This window comes from Hydra vulgaris, chromosome 10 (assembly GCF_038396675.1).
Source record: "Hydra vulgaris chromosome 10, alternate assembly HydraT2T_AEP".
NCBI classification, from domain to species: domain Eukaryota; kingdom Metazoa; phylum Cnidaria; class Hydrozoa; order Anthoathecata; family Hydridae; genus Hydra; species Hydra vulgaris.
In genome coordinates this window covers 13,223,961-13,241,621 of record NC_088929.1, presented here as the reverse complement: position 1 = coordinate 13,241,621, position 17,661 = coordinate 13,223,961, and the positions used below count along the sequence as shown (strand labels likewise).

Here is a 17,661-nt window from a genome sequence, read left to right as displayed (position 1 = left end):
AAATGTCTATAAATGATTTATAGATTTTTGAATTTACTTTAACACATTTTGTTAAAACTTTCAAATTTTTATGAGTGAAATATCTTTTGTACAAATATATTTTGATAAAATAAAATAAATTTCATTTTATCTGTTGTTATTGTCATTAACAACAGATAAAATCCCCATTACCAAGACTTAGTGAGGGGATTTTATCCGTTGCTAATTTAAAGAATAGGAAAAAAAATGTATGTGTTAAAGTAAATTCGAAAAGATCTATAAATGTGTTTCTTATAAAATATAATGTCCTTGAACCATACTCAAATAAAAAGTTTATATACAGTTGTACGACTCTACTGGTGAAATACTTTTGCATACAAATATTATATGCTGTTTCACCAGACTACTGGTGAAGAACTTTATTTATAAATTGATTTATATGTTAATTCCAAAAACTAGCTTACATGTTCCATGTCAATATATGAACTCTGAGGTGATTTTGTTTTCATGTTTTGTTTCGACCTTAGTTTTGAGGAGACTGATATCTTTATATTACACAACTCTAATAAAACATTGTCCTTAAACCATAAAACACTTTTTAAATACTTAGAAAAAGTTTGGCAGACTACATTATCTTATATATTATGAAAATTGGATGTTAATAGTTTATTTGAAAATTGAACAAAAGAACTGAAATTTTTTATGTTTGCCTGCTGAACAGTAACTTTTGTACAAGTGTTGTACAGATTTTGTACAAGTGTTGTACAGATTGTTGTCAGATCAGGTTATCCTGCTACTGGTAACATGTAACCCAGTACAATCTGCTTCATGTCCTGCTGCCTTGTAGGATACGCCTTTTTAGGCAAAGGCTAGGAGATGCCAACTCTGATTTAAAACACCCCCTGCCTTGGGGCTCTTGGTTGAGTAAAGGCTAGAGATGGTGTCTCGATAAAAATACTCATCTTGGGCAGATGTTAAATGCACCCAGCTACTGTCTTGTAGAAGGCCTCCTAGGCAAAGACTTAAGGGGTAAACAGATTCTATCTGTTGACCAGTCTCGCACCCCTTCTTCATCTATTAGGCTGGCGCAGATGTATTTTTAATACATTGTTTCCAGTTTAGGATGTTGAATGCTGGATCTTCTTGACTCAATGCATGGGTTTGCTTGTGTCACTGTTTTTATGACTAGGCAACTCATTCTATTATCTCCTTATGAGGGTACAGCTCTAAAACTCAGTTTTATGGTTCTGAGGCCGGCTGGTAGTCAGGTTTCCCGAACTCTGTGGTAGCTCTCAGAGAGGCTGATTCCATCAACAGCTGAAAAATATCAAAGTATTAACAGTGCCATGTTGCGCATGGATGGTGTTCCTGTTTGTACTTTTGGTGTGCATTGCGGAGGCCACATTTGGAGCCCTTTGTTACGGCTTAGGGTTTATTAGTAGTAATGAGGCAATTGCTTGGGCTATTAAACGGTGTTCTGAGTACTATCTATGCTTTGAGTCAAGTTCTTCAATCTAATTTAAAAATGAATAAAGTACCAAAAACTATAAAACACAAAAAACCATCATCATCACCAAGTTCTCTAAACCTATCATTCACTAATATTCGTGGTCTTCGAAGTAACTTTTCTTCTGTTGAGTCTTATCTCTTGCAAAGTTCACCAGACCTACTTGCTCTTTGTGAGACTAATTTGAGTTTGGCTGTCTCATCTTGTGATCTTAGTGTTGATGGTTATCTTCCTCTGATTCGTAAAGACTCCAATAGTCACATGCTTGGCCTGGGCATTTACATTCGTAAGAATTCACCTGTTTGTCGTGAAACTAGGTTTGAATCCACAGACTATTCTTTCATGTGCTTTCGTTTAGCACCACTTCACTCTATTGCCTTTCTCTTTGTTCTATATCGCTCTCCTTCATCTTAAGACTGCACTCTTTTTGATGTTATTTCTGATCATATTGACCAAGCCCTCTCTCTTTATCCATCAGCTAATATAGTTGTTGTCGGTGACTTTAATGCTCACCACTCTGAATGGCTTGGCTCTAGTGTCAGTGACTCTGCAGGCATTAAAGCCCACAACTTTTGCCTTTCTCAATCCCTAACTCAAATAGTTAACTTTCCAACTCGCTTTCCTGACAACCCTAATCATTTACCTTCTCTACTTGACTTATGTCTTGTTTCTGATCCTAGTCAGTGCTCAGTTTCTCCACATTCACCCTTAGGTGCTTCTGATCACAGTTTGATCTCTTTAAAACTAATATCTCATTCTTCTTCATCACCTGAATACCCCTATTATCGAACCTCTTACAACTACAGTAAAGCTGACTGGGATTCTTTCCGTGATTTTCTTCGTGATGGCCCTTGGGTAGAAATCTTTCAACTTCCTGTCGACAAATGTGCTTCTTACATAACTTCGTGGATTCAGGCTGGCATGGAATCTTATATTCCCTCTCGACGATTCCAGGTCAAGCCTCACTCTCCTCCATGGTTTTCCTCACACTGTGCTGCTGCGATTGCCAATCGAAACCATTACTTCCATATTTATCAGCAAAACAATTCTCCAGAAAACAGACGTCTGTTTATTACTGCTAGAAACAACTGTAAAAAGGTTTTGTCTAACGCCAAAACCCGCTATTCTCAGGTCATGAAATCTCGTATCTCATCTCAAAAATTAGGCTCTCGTGACTTCTGGAGAATCTTTAATAATATCAATAATAAGGGCAAATCTATAATTCCACCTCTCTTGTATGGTTCAGACTTTGTCACCTCACCTAAAGACAAAGCCGAACTGTTTGCTAAAAACTTTTCATCAATATCATCTCTTGATTCCACTAATTGCATTCTACCTGATATTGCCAACAAACAGGTTGATCCATTGCTTGACATTCATATCACTCCAGCATCTGTATCTAAAGTGATTTCCTGCCAAGACTCTTCTACAGCTTGTGGCCCGGACAACATACCTGTTATTGTCTTGCAGAAGTGTTCTCCGGAGCTGTCGTCTATACTCTCAAAATTATTCAACAAGTGCTTATCAGAGTCTCGTTTTCCAGCCTGCTGGAAAGCGGCATCTGTTATCCCTATCTTCAAAAATTCTGGAGAGCGATTTGATTCGTCTAACTACCGTCCCATAAGTCTTCTTCCTATCATAAGCAAGGTTTCTGAATCTTTAATTAACAAACACTTAATTTCTCATCTTGAATCTAATAACTTACTTTCTGACCATCAATATGGATTTCGATCTTCTCGTTCTACAGCTGATTTGCTAACAGTAATAACTGACAGGTTTTATCGTGCATTAGAAGAAGGTGGAGAGGTTAAGGCCATCGCTCTTGACATTTCAAAAGCGTTTGATAAAGTTTGGCATGCTGGTCTTCTCCATAAGCTTTCTTCTTATGGTGTATCCGGCAACATCTTTAAGATCATTGAATCCTTCCTTTCCAATCGTAGCATAAAAGTTGTCCTCGATGGACAACACTCTTCTTCTTATTCTGTAACTTCAGGGGTTCCTCAAGGTTCTATCCTTGGCCCTATACTCTTTTTAATTTACATTAACGATCTTCCAGATATTCTCACATCTAAGGTGGCATTGTTTGCTGATGATACTACCATTTATTCTTGTCGTGATAAGAAACCTACACCCTCTGATTGCTTGGAGGGGGCATTTGAGCTTGAAAAGGATCTCACTTCTGCTACAGCATGGGGCTCACAGTGGCTGGTGAACTTTAATTCAGATAAAACTCAATTTTTTTCAGCCAATCGTTATCGCAATAATTTAGATCTTCCTATATTTATGAACGGTGATGTACTCGATGAGTCACCTACTCTTCATCTTCTAGGATTAACTCTTACTTCCAATCTTTCTTGGAAACCATATATCAAATCAGTTGCAAAATTAGCATCTGCTAAGGTTGCATCTCTTTATCGAGCTCGCCACTTTCTTACTCTGGATTCTATTCTCTATCTCTATAAATCTCAAATCCGGCCTTGTATGGAATACTGTTGCCATATCTGGGGCGGATCTTCTAATGATGCCCTTTCTCTTTTAGACAAGGTGCAAAAACGCATTGTAAACATAGTTGGACCTGCTCTTGCAGCCAACCTTCAACCATTATCACATCGTCGTAATGTTGCTTCTCTTTCTCTTTTCTACAAATACTATAATGGGCACTGCTCTAAAGAGCTAGCGTCTCTTGTGCCATCTACTAAAATTCATTCTCGTGTTACTCGTCATTCAATTAAGTGTCATCAGTTTTCTGTGACTGCTCCTAAGTGCTCCAAAAACGCTTATTCGTCTAGTTTTTTTCCTCGAACATCAGTTCTTTGGAATTCGCTTCCTTCATCTTGCTTTCCTGATTCATATAATTTGCAATCTTTTAAATCGTCCGTCAATCGTTATCTTGCTCTACAATCTTCATCTTTTCTCTTACAGTAACTTCCAACTTTAATTAGTGGCTGCTTGCAGCCTTGTTGGAAGCGAAGGTGTAAAAAAAAAAAAAAAAAAAAAAAAAGTACTATAAACCTGACATTACTAGCAAGAAAAAGTTAAATAAGTTAACCAAATAAAAGTGTATTATGGCATCAAAAAATTGCAAATGATTGTGGCATTTTTTTTACTTTAATAATCAAAAAAAAAAGATTTAAAAAAACAAAATTAAGAAAAGACAATCAAATTATCAGAAAAAAAAGGTCAGTTGTCATGCTATGAGTGTTTTTGTAATTATAAAATGTGTTTTGTATGAATAAACTCTTAAAATATTTAACAACAATTTGCATGTGTGCAATTTTGCAAGATTTCTAAATGTGTTTCTCTTCAAATTTTATGTCCATGTTCTATAAAGCATGCTCACAAAGTTTATATCCAGCTGTATCAGACTATTGGTAAAGTATGCAAAGTATAAATTTATGCTGGAGCTGAGGTTATTGTAAGCTCGTTACTGCATCTTTATACCAACTTGTTAATTATAAAGAGTTAAACATTAAAGTTTTTGCAAAAAGAAAGTTTTTACAGATGTTTTACCAAACTAACTTACATGTTCCATGTAAATTTACAAGCTCTGAAGCAGTTGCTTTTTAATCTAAATTTTGTGAAGGTTCATTAGACGTATGTTAACATTTTTCATTTCATAATTCTAATAAAACATCATTCCCAAACCTTTAAACACCTGTGAAAAATTAAAAAAAGTTTGGCAGGGTATTTCAACTTGTATATAAATAGGATGACAATTGGATATTATTAACCTATTGAAAAATTTAACAAAAAAAGTGATATTTGTTTTTCTACTGAACAATTCTTTTGTACAGTTGCATATAAGCTTTGATATTACAAGTTTGCAAAGAGTATTGTCAAAAAATCTAACCAAATGAAGGTGAATTATAACAAGTATTGTAATAAAAAAACCTTCATCAAAACTTTTACATTTTAACTAGCAAGTTTTCAAAAAAAAACTTATTGATATTACTTCAAAATAAAACATGAAACATCTCTATCTTTATATTATTATAAAAAAGGTATTTACATAAATTCAAAAAAATAACACTTGAATTTATTGGTTATACCAAAAATTACATGAAACTATTCATAAAACTTGGAAATATGAATACATTTTAAGTTTCTTTTTTCATTTTTATAGAGCAGACATTATCTTTTCCTCAATAGTATATAAAATAAAATAGTAGCACAATAAATATAAAATTTATCAAAGCTTTATTTAATGTTATTTACCCTCAGTTGTTATTAGCGGGTAAACATTTTTCACCAATTATGGAATACAATAACCAATATTTTGTTCAGGTTAACAGCTAAACATACTTTATATGTATTGACTTTAGAAATAAACAACAAAATGAGTTTATATGTTTTCAATTTTTCTTGTTTTTACCTTTTTACACTTGGTTTTTCATTAAGGTATGGTAAGTTAAGTATTATTCTTTTGGTAATCAACTTACTTCATCAAAACACACTTGTGGGCATCAGCTTATAGACTTTTTCTTATAGTTAATTATGCTACAATGCTTTGTTATCTTTTATTACTATACATTACCAAAGACAATTTTAATCAGCTTTTGCTTACAATTGCTTTTAATTTGAGAGCGTTGCAAATTACCTGGGCTAGCTATAACAACCAATAAGTAATATTCTCAAACTTAAAATGCTTTAGTAATGTTTATAGTTTATTTATGGTAGTAATAAGTGCAAAGTTCTTAAAAGAAATTAGGTAATTTTTTAAAAATCTTTTTTTTTTTAAATCCTGTGGAATGGCTATTGATGAGAACTTAATGAGAAAAAGTACCATACCAAGTTATTAATATTCTTTTGATATCACTTGGTAAATTATAAAACTATTTTGAAAAATCTATCGTTTGAGAATAACAGCATAGTCAAGTTTCACTATATGGTTTATGGTTTGCTACAATTGTTGTCTTCTTATGTATTGGAGATATAAAACCATTAGGAAAACTACTTTTTTTTATTCAAAAGAAAATATTATGAAAATCACGGATGTTTTGAACTGTGAAGTTTTGTAAAAGTATAAGTACTATATTGTACAAATTTTTTAGCATTTTAGTATAAAAATTATACTTTTTTTGTTATTATCATTTAATTTTTTATTTCACTTTTATTATTCAATACGCTTTTTGTCATTTGTTTTGATTTTAACATCCGCTCAAAAGCCTCTCTTTCAAAATTAGCCAATCAGATCGCGCATATCTCTGCCTATTAATAGGCAGGTTTTGTAACTAGCAACCAGACAATCTCTAATGGACTTATTATAAAAGGACAAAAATAGACTTCGACAAAGCACTAATTGCAACAATTTTAATTACAACTATCAAAAATGAATTGTCTATAAAAAATGTTTGTCTTTCTAGACAATCATTTTAAAAACGGACACTAAATGAACAATCTCGATTTTTTAATGAGGTATAGAAGATCTATTTAATATATAATTTGGACTTATAACTAGTAATTAAATTTTCACTGCAGCATCGTTTCAAAAACTGAAAACGAGCACAAAATTAAAAATACAATTTTTCTAACAGAAGTTCATTTTTTAATTTTTTGTCCAGCGTGTGCTGTTGATTGAAAAGTTAATGTCTATTTAAAAACCTCAAAATGGACTATTTTGTGCTCAATTGAAGTTCATTAATTACTCAGTTCAGTTGTTTTTCAATTCTCAGTGAATGTGCGTGAAAATTTATTTTTAAAATGCCCTCTCCAGATTGGGATTACTTCAAAAAAGTTGAAGGTAAGTTTATCATTTAAAAAATTTTCCTTAGTCACTAAAATCTTTATCACCTTCAATAAAATTATTTTAAAAATATGTGATCAAGGAGTTATCCTTTATAAAATGTGGATTAGTAAGTAGAAGATTCCAATAGGTGTTAAAATTTATTTAGGTTTGTGAATAAAACAATAGTGAAAGAGAAAAATGTTTTTTACTTTCATTTTATTGATGAATATGTACGCAAGTTTTAAACAATAATTAATCATGGGCAATGATCGTCATTTGGAGTTTTGATGTCATTTCAATATTTTTTTAATATTATAAATTTACTACATAACAATCTTCAAATAATACGGTAATGAAAGATTTCTGGTTTTATGAAATCAAGTAAATTTAGACAAAATCATAGACACCAAATAGACAAAAATTATGCTTTGTAGACTTATGAAGTGAAAATTATTTTTTAACTGAGCAATCTTAGGACACCATCAAAAATTTGATAGACACAACAAGGACAAAAAATTAAACATTTGTTGTGTCCATTACAACATACAGAATTGTCTATGTCTGTGTTGTAAGTCTATCCATAGACTAGTCTGGTTACTATTTGTAACCCTATATAAACCCTATTTGCCAAATTCATTAGACGCGGTCCGCACACTTATGTTTACGATGTAGGGAAAAAAATAAAAATGGTTGAAAAAATATCAAACTTCTTGATAGATCTAATTTATAAGGGCTACAACCATATTTATTGTTGATTAGGCTAATAAAGTACAGGTATTTTTCAACTTTTGCTTTAGAAAGAAGTTTTCAAATAATTTACCTTTTTGAATATTTTCTAAATGGCTTAGGCCTGGTGTAAAAAACATTCCAATATACCATAACTTTAGAAGTTTTCCAAAAAAACCAAGTAAATTAGATAGTCAAGCAGCTGTAACTTTATGTTTTCTGTAATCATGCTACTTTTTTGTATTTTGTTCTATGCTTATGTAATTAATACCATGTCATTTTGGAGCCATGCGGTTACTAAGGTCAATATTTACAATGTCGGGATTAAAAAGTTATCTATTAATGAGAAATATGCTTATATTTCTCAATTTATAGAAATATTTTTAAAAGTGTTAGAAGAAGTTTTTTCAAGTATTATTATAATTTAAATCTTCCGTCACTTTATTAATTTAGAAGTCAATATTTCAATTTTAGTGTTATCTATGTGAAGTATAATTAGATCAAATAATGAGGTATTAAAACAAATATAATCTGATAAAACAAAGGCAGTTCTTTGTGTGTATTTATAACATAAATGTTGACAGACAAATGATTCGCGTTTAAATTTCAATTTCATTTGTACAAAATAAACACGTTACAACTAAACAGCCATTTCTTAAAAGTGTCATTTCAATTTTTAAACAATGATACATCTGTTTAAAAATAGCTTAGTTCTGGATATGCTGATATAGCAATTGTCATCTTTTTTATTTAGGACTCAGTTAATTTAAAAAAATGATTACACTTTGTAAATGTTCTGTGCAAGAAAGAGCCTAAATCTTTTCTTTTATAGTTTTCATTGTATTTAGTATTTTATCATTATTGTGTTTTAAAAAACACAAAAGTGAAAGTAAATAAACACCAAAGTGAAAGTAAACCCAGTACACAACCTACTAGAACTAACAGGACAACTTCAATGTTCTATTTTAGGAATAAATCAATCAAAAAGTAAAACAACTGATCTCAAATAGCCAATATATAATTTTATACTCATAGATTTAATGCATGTAACATTTAACCAGGTAACTATTTTATTTTGCAACGTTGTAGCATTTTTTATGTTTTTTCAAGAAGACGCAGTTCTCTTCTTTATTATGGTCACAATATCTCTAAACGATATCTTCACTAATTTTCTTGTCGTAAAACATCTTGTTTGATGACCATTCAGCTGTAATTTTCGGTATTTTAAGAGATACTTCATTAAAAATACATGTTTGCTATTTAATAACAATATTCAATAGCCTATTAGGCTTCCTTTTTTTCTTTTAGCTTTAAAAAACGTAAATACATTTGCATTTTCTTTCGCAATTCCTCGAAAGTATCTTTTTAACCATTTAGGTTTTTAATTATGATGAATTAAGAACTAATAGTAGCAGCAACAGTATTGTTGAGTTAATTTTTTTTAATAACAAAGTAACCATCTTTACTTTTTTCCCTACATCAAATTAATTTCGAGACCAGGCCTCTGAAATGAATTTGCCTAATATATGTATAGGTTTTCAAAATATGCATCTGGTGTTGTATAACACTTTTGGTTTTTAGTTAAATTTTTATACTGCCTTTTGAACATTTTTAAACTTTATTTAAATTTAAAGTTTTAAAAAGTTTTTTATTTAAGAATAGGTGGACAAAAGTATTACTGATTATTATTATTATTAATAATAATATTATTGTTATTATTATTATTGTTATGATTATTATTTAAAGTATTTTATACAGCCGTGGCGCAGTGGTTACCGTGCTAACTCAGAACCGAGAGGTGTGAGGTTTGATGCCGGCTCTCGCCAGATAAGCGACATTGGTAAGCAAAGAGGCGTGAATTTACTTGTTAAATGACCTTCAACGGTGCTCTGTGACAAGACCGTAAGAAGCTTTTGGAGCGACTTAATACCCACAAACAAGAAAAATACTAATTTATTTATTTAAAGCCAGATTCATCAAAGTATACTTAGTATATTAAGACCAATATTTTGATATGAGAGTTTTAGTGGAGGGTAAAAATTGAAGCTAAAGTTTATTTTTGAGACTGAAAAAAACATAGAAGTAAAAATTTCATACTAATCGGAACTTTTTATATTTACACTTTTGCCGATAAAAAAAAAATTACAGTCGTAACTTATAAAAAAATAATTACATGACCGGGGCTAGAAGAAGACAAATTTAGTCTTATCATTAAGCCCCAAAGTCTTATCATTAAACCTTAAAACTAACAAATTAAAATAAATAAAAAAAAGCCATTGTAACTAAATCAAGGTTATGAATGGTCGTGGTAATAACTCATTTGATTAAAACATTTTTATTTTTTAATGTATACTGTTAATTTCTGAGATATACAAAATAAAAACTGAAATAAAGTTTTACTTTGCGAAATATTAATAAACAATGTTTTATTTTTTTCAGTATGAGAACCCAATAAAAAAATAAAAAGACACATTATAAGACTGTTTTTGACATATTTGCTTAAAAATACATCAATAACAAAATTGAATTCTGCTTCCTAACGGAATTATTACTATTAATATTTTATATAACAATTATTACTTTTTTACTAAACAGTTTATTAATTAGCTCAAATAAAAAGGATAATTCTTTTTATTTTACAGCAAAAGCTTTTCAAAATAGTAATGCTATTAATAATATGATTATAGCTAAATTATAGATAGCATTAGATAGAAGAACAGTTTTCGATCAAGACGGGGGGGGGGGAGGCTGTTTGAATCCTTTCATCATGTATTTATTATTAATAACTTGTCATAAATATATATTTTTAACTCTTTAAGAGTTGACGTGGTAGTATTTGGTGTCATAAATTACTTGACCAAGTTGCAAAACTAATAACTTAATATTGTTTTAATAAAGTGCTCTAGGTACAAAGTGGTGTTATTTACACATTTTAAAAATTTAAAAAAAAAAATAATAATAAATTTGATGTATACCTTTACAAGCTTTGGTAAATAAGAAGAAAGATTTGTGATTGCCATTCCGTTAAACAACTAAATAAGATATAGTAGAATGAAATAGAGGAAATAATAAAATAGTTTGCTCTTAATTATTGAATAAACTTTTTGTTGTAAAATGTTGTAAAGAACCTTTTTCTGATTAATATAAAGAAGAATTTTAATAAAGAAAGAATATTTAAAATAATAGCTATAATTTACTGTTGCCAATAAACTGTTTAACTTAACAAAATTGGCAGGTTGCTTTATTTGAACAAATGTTACAGCACATATTCAAATAAAATTGGTGGTAAGTAACCTTACAGTGGATAAATAAATATTATCCTCCTCAAGATTTGTCGCTGATATCTTATACTTAATAAAATAAATCTCAAAATAAAAAGTAAAAATATAACTTACATTGAGGAAAAAGACGATGAGACATATTCCAATCGGTAAAGGCGTTGCACCACTTGTGTAAAAAAAACGTTGCAAAACATTTGGCATTTTTTTAAAATCTTTAAAAATATTTAAAGATAACTAAATATCATAACTTTAAATGACTTTTTCGAATTTGTTGTTTTACTTTTACTCTAAACAAAAATATTAAATCAGTTGCAATTTTTTTTTTTTTTTCCTCTTTTTAATAAATTTATATCTCTTCAATTTAACTAATTAATAATGCATATTGTTAAAAAACAGATACATTCCCACTTATAGAAATATTATATACACAGCTAAAAATTAAACTTTTGATATCATTCATTGTATTATATTTTTATTATTTGGGTACTTAAAGATAAATTAATGTTTTTATACCGCAAAACATTATAAACAAAAAAAACTCTTATTTAAATTGACATATCTATGTTACTTAATATAATATTGATTTTTTAAACACTTGAAATTCTAAGCTTTTTTTTTTTCAAGTTTTGAGGGGAAATAAAAAACAAATATGAGACAAACCGAGTAAGTACTCGCTGGCTTTAATACCCCATTCTCTTTTACGCATTGTGCTAAATCTCTCCCTTCATACCTACTTATGTACTTTACAAAATACGTCCTTGTTGTTTCATATTAAAAAGAATTTATAAGTTAAGCGTAAAACGCCTCATCTATCTTCATGCAATTCAACATAATTTATATACAAACTAATTCTCTCCATATTTACAATTATGTCTTTATATTATATACTATTACGACTTTGTACATATACGATTATTTACAAGTAACGCTAATTGATTGTTAGCTTTAAAACAATCATTAACTATATTTACACTTTATAAACCCCTTGGTCATAACGACCACTTCGTCTCATGGACTATAGCGCTTAGGAGTCCTCCTTTCCCGCGTGCTTCTTTGCAACATTGGTGTCTTGTTTATTTCTTCTCTGGGCAGCACAACGCATAGTTCTTCATCCTCTGGATCCTCATTCAAATCATTGTCACCTCTTACTTATCCAAGATCTTCATTAAATCGTTGTTAACTCACACTTGTTTTAGGTCTCGTACATGTCGACACATTTTGTCCACTTCTACCGTTTGCTCTGAGATTATCCCTATAATTATTCCAGTTTTGATTTGAGAGTCGCATTGGTTATCCAGGGGTTTAACCTATACTTTATTGCCAAGTTTAAATTTATTGGTTATCTTCTTATAAAGATCATGTGCGTTCTTATTGTTGTCAATTCCTTTTACTCTAATTTCGTTTTGATATAACTTATTTGCAGATGCAGTAGAAGACTTACAACTATCTTTTGGAATAACGTTATACCAATAAACTGCCTCCAGTATGCTGCAGTAACTCTGTTCGCCGTTGTTTGACAGTTCGATGACATCGTTTGTTCTTTAACATAGCGCTATATTTCATACCATGTTGGTCCACAATCGATTAGAGTAAGATAGTGCTGCCCTTCATAATGAGTTATATCCTCGCTAAGTCGTTGCCACGTTCTATTTCGTTTTACTTCTATTTCCACTTTTGGTCATTTTATTGGACTTGGATCAATTGATTGACATCAATGCTATGTATTTCTCAACCACTTGTTTTATTTCTTCTTTGCTTACTGATGGGTCGATTTTACAAACAAAGTACTATGTTTTCTTCACGCTATAATATCCTGGAGATCTATGAACATGCTAAATTTCTATAGAATATGGCAAAGTTCTAATAATGCCACTCGCTATCATTTCAGAGGGTTCATTAACCATTTTTACCCAATTATTAGACACTCTAGTAAAAATATCGGCCAAGTTAAACTCCACAGCAACAAGCTTAATACCTACTTTGAGTTGGTATTTTTTCACTATATTTGCAATATTTTGAAGTCTTCTTCTTATCAGCATTTCGTTTAAAGTCTTTGTCCTCAATCTAGATTTTCCAGTGAGTGCGTCGGTAACCCAATGGAATACCGCTATCGAATCAGTGCAGATATGCAAAATTTCTATTTTCCAGTTAAGGCCCATTTTTAGTCCTTAATTACCGCATCAAGTTTGGACGTGTTCATATGTGTTGTGTCATCTTTTCTTAACCAACAAGCATCTTGTACAATCACGCCTAGTGCTATTGAACTATTATCTACCCAAATGGTTGCCTAGCTACTATAAACACTCTAAATTCAATTTGCAGGATCATCATTACGTTTCTTTTAACCATATCATTCAGTATTTTTTCCAGATAATTGCATTTCATTTTTTCATCCCATGTTTTTGTCAGGGCGTTTGCAGTTTTTTTAACATACGACGAAGCTTCATGCAACCAACCGCGAACTGGAAGATTTTCTGTCATTTTTTCGCATAAAGAAAAGATGTTACGTCTTGTTAGTGAATTCGGAATTTTAATAAAATTATTATCTCTTCTCCAGCACAACTTTTATTTTCCATTCTGGCCTGTAAACCTAGAGCTCTTGCTCCTTTATATACGCGGACCAACGGCTTGCAATGTAGCCCATACATTTCTAAATGATCAAGTCTGCGAAAAACAAGTATTATGTCTTCATTCACTAAAATATCATGTGTGATGAAGTTCTTTTCCAAATTGTTTCCTCCTGAGATGGCACTTTGTTTAAAACCGCTTTCATTATGACTGGCGCAACGGTTAGTCCGAATCTCAAACGTGTTAAATAAAATCTTTGTCTACGGAACACAAAAGTTTGGTAATCCCAGAGTTTCTCATCACTTTCTTGTGGCATGTAAGCTGAAGATAAATCAATTATTGAATCATTTTCTCCAAACCGTCTCCAGTCTCGAAGTTTGTCAACACACGCATCTGTGTTTACAGTGAATGCTTCAATAAACGTGTTCAGCTCCCTGAAGTCAAATACTGGTCGTACTTTACTTTTAAACACTTTCCAACAAAAGGGTTTGGTTCCATAAGAGGAACCAAACCCTTTATTGGATGGTGTTTCTTTGAATTGTACTTTTACAGCCATTTTTTCTCTATCCAATCTTCAGTTTCTTTTTCGTAATCGTGTTTTATGCCAACAGGGATAGTGTATTCAGCCATCTTATTCACTAGAATTTCAGGTTAAGAGTTATTTTTCCGTTTCCACGCAATTATCCATTCTCGATATTGTTTCTCAAACGAGGCTCTGAAATCCCAAGCTATTATATTTATATTACCGACACCTTTTGGCATATCACTTTTTAATCTAAGTAAACCTAATTCATTTTTTCTATTAAACAAACATCACGAGTTGCAGATATTGATACTCCACCAAAAGCCTCTTTTTCATTCATACCCATAAAGAAACAATAACCAACTGGTTTGAAGTCAACCGCAAGTGCTTCCACAAAACTTCGTTTCCATTTGGCGTGACAATTCAAGTTCGGCTAACGCCTTCGCAGCGTTGTTGTTGTCCATTTACATTTACCACGCTAACTTCTCCTTTCTTAATTTTTGTCGCACATTTTTTATAAATGATGCAGCAGGTACATTCTGAGTCAATCAACACATGCCGAAGAACGTCATTGATGTCCAAGCGTATAGTGGGTAACGCCATGACTAATTGTTTAGGGTGAGAGCTGGCGCAAACATCTTCTCCTTTAGTATGTTTTTTGGACAGATTCTTGATATGTGTCAGTACTCTTGATACAAGTAACACAAAACAACGCTTGTCACCTAAAATTAGTACGCTTGTCACCAAAAAATTAGTAATTGAATTAAGTCAACTTGACTTGTTTCAATTACTAATTTTTGGTAGATGGCAATCTCTAGCAAAATGATTGAGAAGTTTACACTCATAGCAAACTGATTGTGTTTGATCTTCAAGCAACTTCGGCTCAGCACGTCTTCTTGTTGAAACAACAAAATTTGTGTTTGTTCCATCATGTCGTTCTTCAACCATGAGTGCACTTCCTCGCGCAAGTATCTGTATAGTAGTAAGATCGTCCATTTGAGAACTTAATCTCAACATCCGTCAAACTTCTTCAGGGAACCCAGAAACAAAGGTAAATGCAATTGCTCTGTCTGGTAGCCCACCAATTACTGTAGATAATTTTTACAGTTCCGCTAAATAAACATAACTGCCTCTCCATGCTTTAGCTTTCTCGTAATGAACTGTTCGTAAGCTGTAGATGCATCAACGGCAAATGTTTTTAGCAACGCCTCTTTTATCCGTTCAAAATCTTCTTTATCAGTTTCTGCTATCTGTTAATATATTGCAAATGCACCATTCGTGAGACGGAGGGGAACAATTCTCGCCAGATCGATTACACCAGTTTGTTTGCATACCAGTTCAACCTTTTCCAGCCATTCTGCAACTAATTGTTAAACTAACACCGGAATTAACTTTAAATTAATTTTAGTCGATATTTTTTGCCGAAATAGCTTGTTGTTTCACATCAAAAAGAACTTTATAATTTAAGCGTAAAACGCTTCATCTATTTTCATGCAATTTAATTTGAATACAAACTAATTCTCTTGATTTTTACAATTATGTCTTTATATTATATACAAGTACGACTTAATACATATACAATTATTTACAAGTAACGCTAATCGGTTGTTAACTTTAAAACAATCATAAACTATGTTTACACTTTATAGTCCTGTTCAAAACTATTCTTACAAATAAAAATGATTTTAATTATCTTTTTACTTATAAAAGCGATTACTTTACAACCAAATGATCCAATAGTTCGTGCTCTGATGATAAGTACGACATAGGTAAAGAAGATAGAGTTAAAAATTTTAGTTAAATGCTCTTTTTTTAAATGCATTTTTATTTAAATACTCGTTTTGGAGCACTATAGTAGCAAAAGGTTCTACGTAGATGTTTTCAACTTCTCAATAGTCAATGCTTACTTCAAAGTTTATGTCAAGATTGAAGGTGTTTCTAATTTGGATATTGCTATTAAGTAACTTAGTTATAAATCAAACCATCATTTTTTATACAATATAAGATATTTTGTCTAAAATGCTACCTTAACATACTTGTGATATCACTTGTGAAGACAGAACGGGAAATATTTTACTGAACTAGTCAAAAATCATTTCTTCAAATCAAAGTTAGCATTTTGAGACCATCATTAAAACCCTAAATTCTCGCTCCCTGCCTCAAACGTGATGTTGTGTGGCCGTGTCGCAGTGGTTAGAACTCTAGAGAGCTGTGCACTGCTTAAAAACGTACTTAACATGAATAATTAATGATTTAAAACTCATACTTTTGTTTTGAATAGTTTGTTTTAATATTTTTTAGGTTAACGTCTCTCTAACTCCCAATGTCATCTTTAAAGTAAACTTTGATGCAGATTTTCAAGTAAGGTCGCTTTAGTTAGTAGACACTAGAAAGTTTAAGTATATAAGCGTTATCTGGAGACCGTGGTAAGAAAACAAAAGGATTTCTCGTAAATATTAAATAAGTCTTAGGAAAACTTCCTTTTTAACGCATCTCGTTTAAAACCTATGCTAGAAATCTTATTTCTTACCACTGCAGTGGTAAAATTATAGGATTAATCAAAATATTTTTTGAAATTAAAAAAAAGTGTAAATTAAAGTGTAATTGTGATACTAATAGAAAATATAATAATTTAAAAAAAATAGGTGTTTTTTAGTCTGTATTATCTGGTATTATCTATGTTAATTTTACCAAGTTATTTAATGAAGTGCCTCTCAATCTCTTGTAATCTTGCTTAAATTCAAGTCTATAATGAAAAGAACAAATTTGTCCAGAAAAGAAATCTAAAAAGGGTCTTTAAACTCCGCCGAATAAATATTAGACATTTAATAAAGGTTATTTTGAAAGCCAAAAAATTTATTAAAAACATATTCTATTTATATTCTAGCATTTGAACTGTTTTGCAGTATGATTAAAAGATGCAATAATAAGTGAAAACCAAATAAAGTTGTGTAATTTTTTACTTTAAATAATAATATCATATAATAATATAACTTAACTTTTAATAATAATATCATATAATAATATAATTTAACTTTAAACAATAATATCATATAATAATATAATTTAATTAATTACACGGATTTTATTTATAAAATTTTGAAATATTATTAAGGCCTTTTTGCAACACTTTTCTTTCACACAACTTCGATATAATAGGTCGCCTTTTAGCCTCCCTGGAAGATTGACAATGCACCTTTTGATATCCCAATTACCGTTAACCTCAAGTTTTCATAAGCGTCCTCTTTATTATGCACAGTGTATGGTATAAACCCAAAAATAAATAAATTTCTTTATTTAAGATAGCATTCAAAACTCTATTCACGAATACTAAGGACAAATGTATATATAT

At 30.9% G+C, this 17,661-nt stretch overlaps 1 protein-coding gene across 2 annotated transcripts in view; it reads right to left on the bottom strand.

Moving 5' to 3' along the window:
- LOC101239231 (uncharacterized) overlaps positions 1-11,505 on the bottom strand; it is a 45,902-nt gene extending 34,397 nt beyond the window's left edge. The window contains exons 1-2 of one of the 2 annotated variants that reach the window (XM_065807290.1): positions 11,333-11,505; positions 10,913-10,969 (exon numbers count right to left, since the gene is read on the bottom strand). In XM_065807290.1, coding sequence (XP_065663362.1) covers positions 10,913-10,969; positions 11,333-11,419 — 144 coding nt within the window. In that variant the 5' untranslated portion in view covers positions 11,420-11,505. Of the gene's footprint in view, positions 1-5,009; positions 5,034-10,912; positions 10,970-11,332 lie in introns of those variants that run through there. The other variant, XM_065807291.1, reaches the window with a different exon arrangement.
- Positions 11,506-17,661: the final 6,156 nt, after the last annotated feature.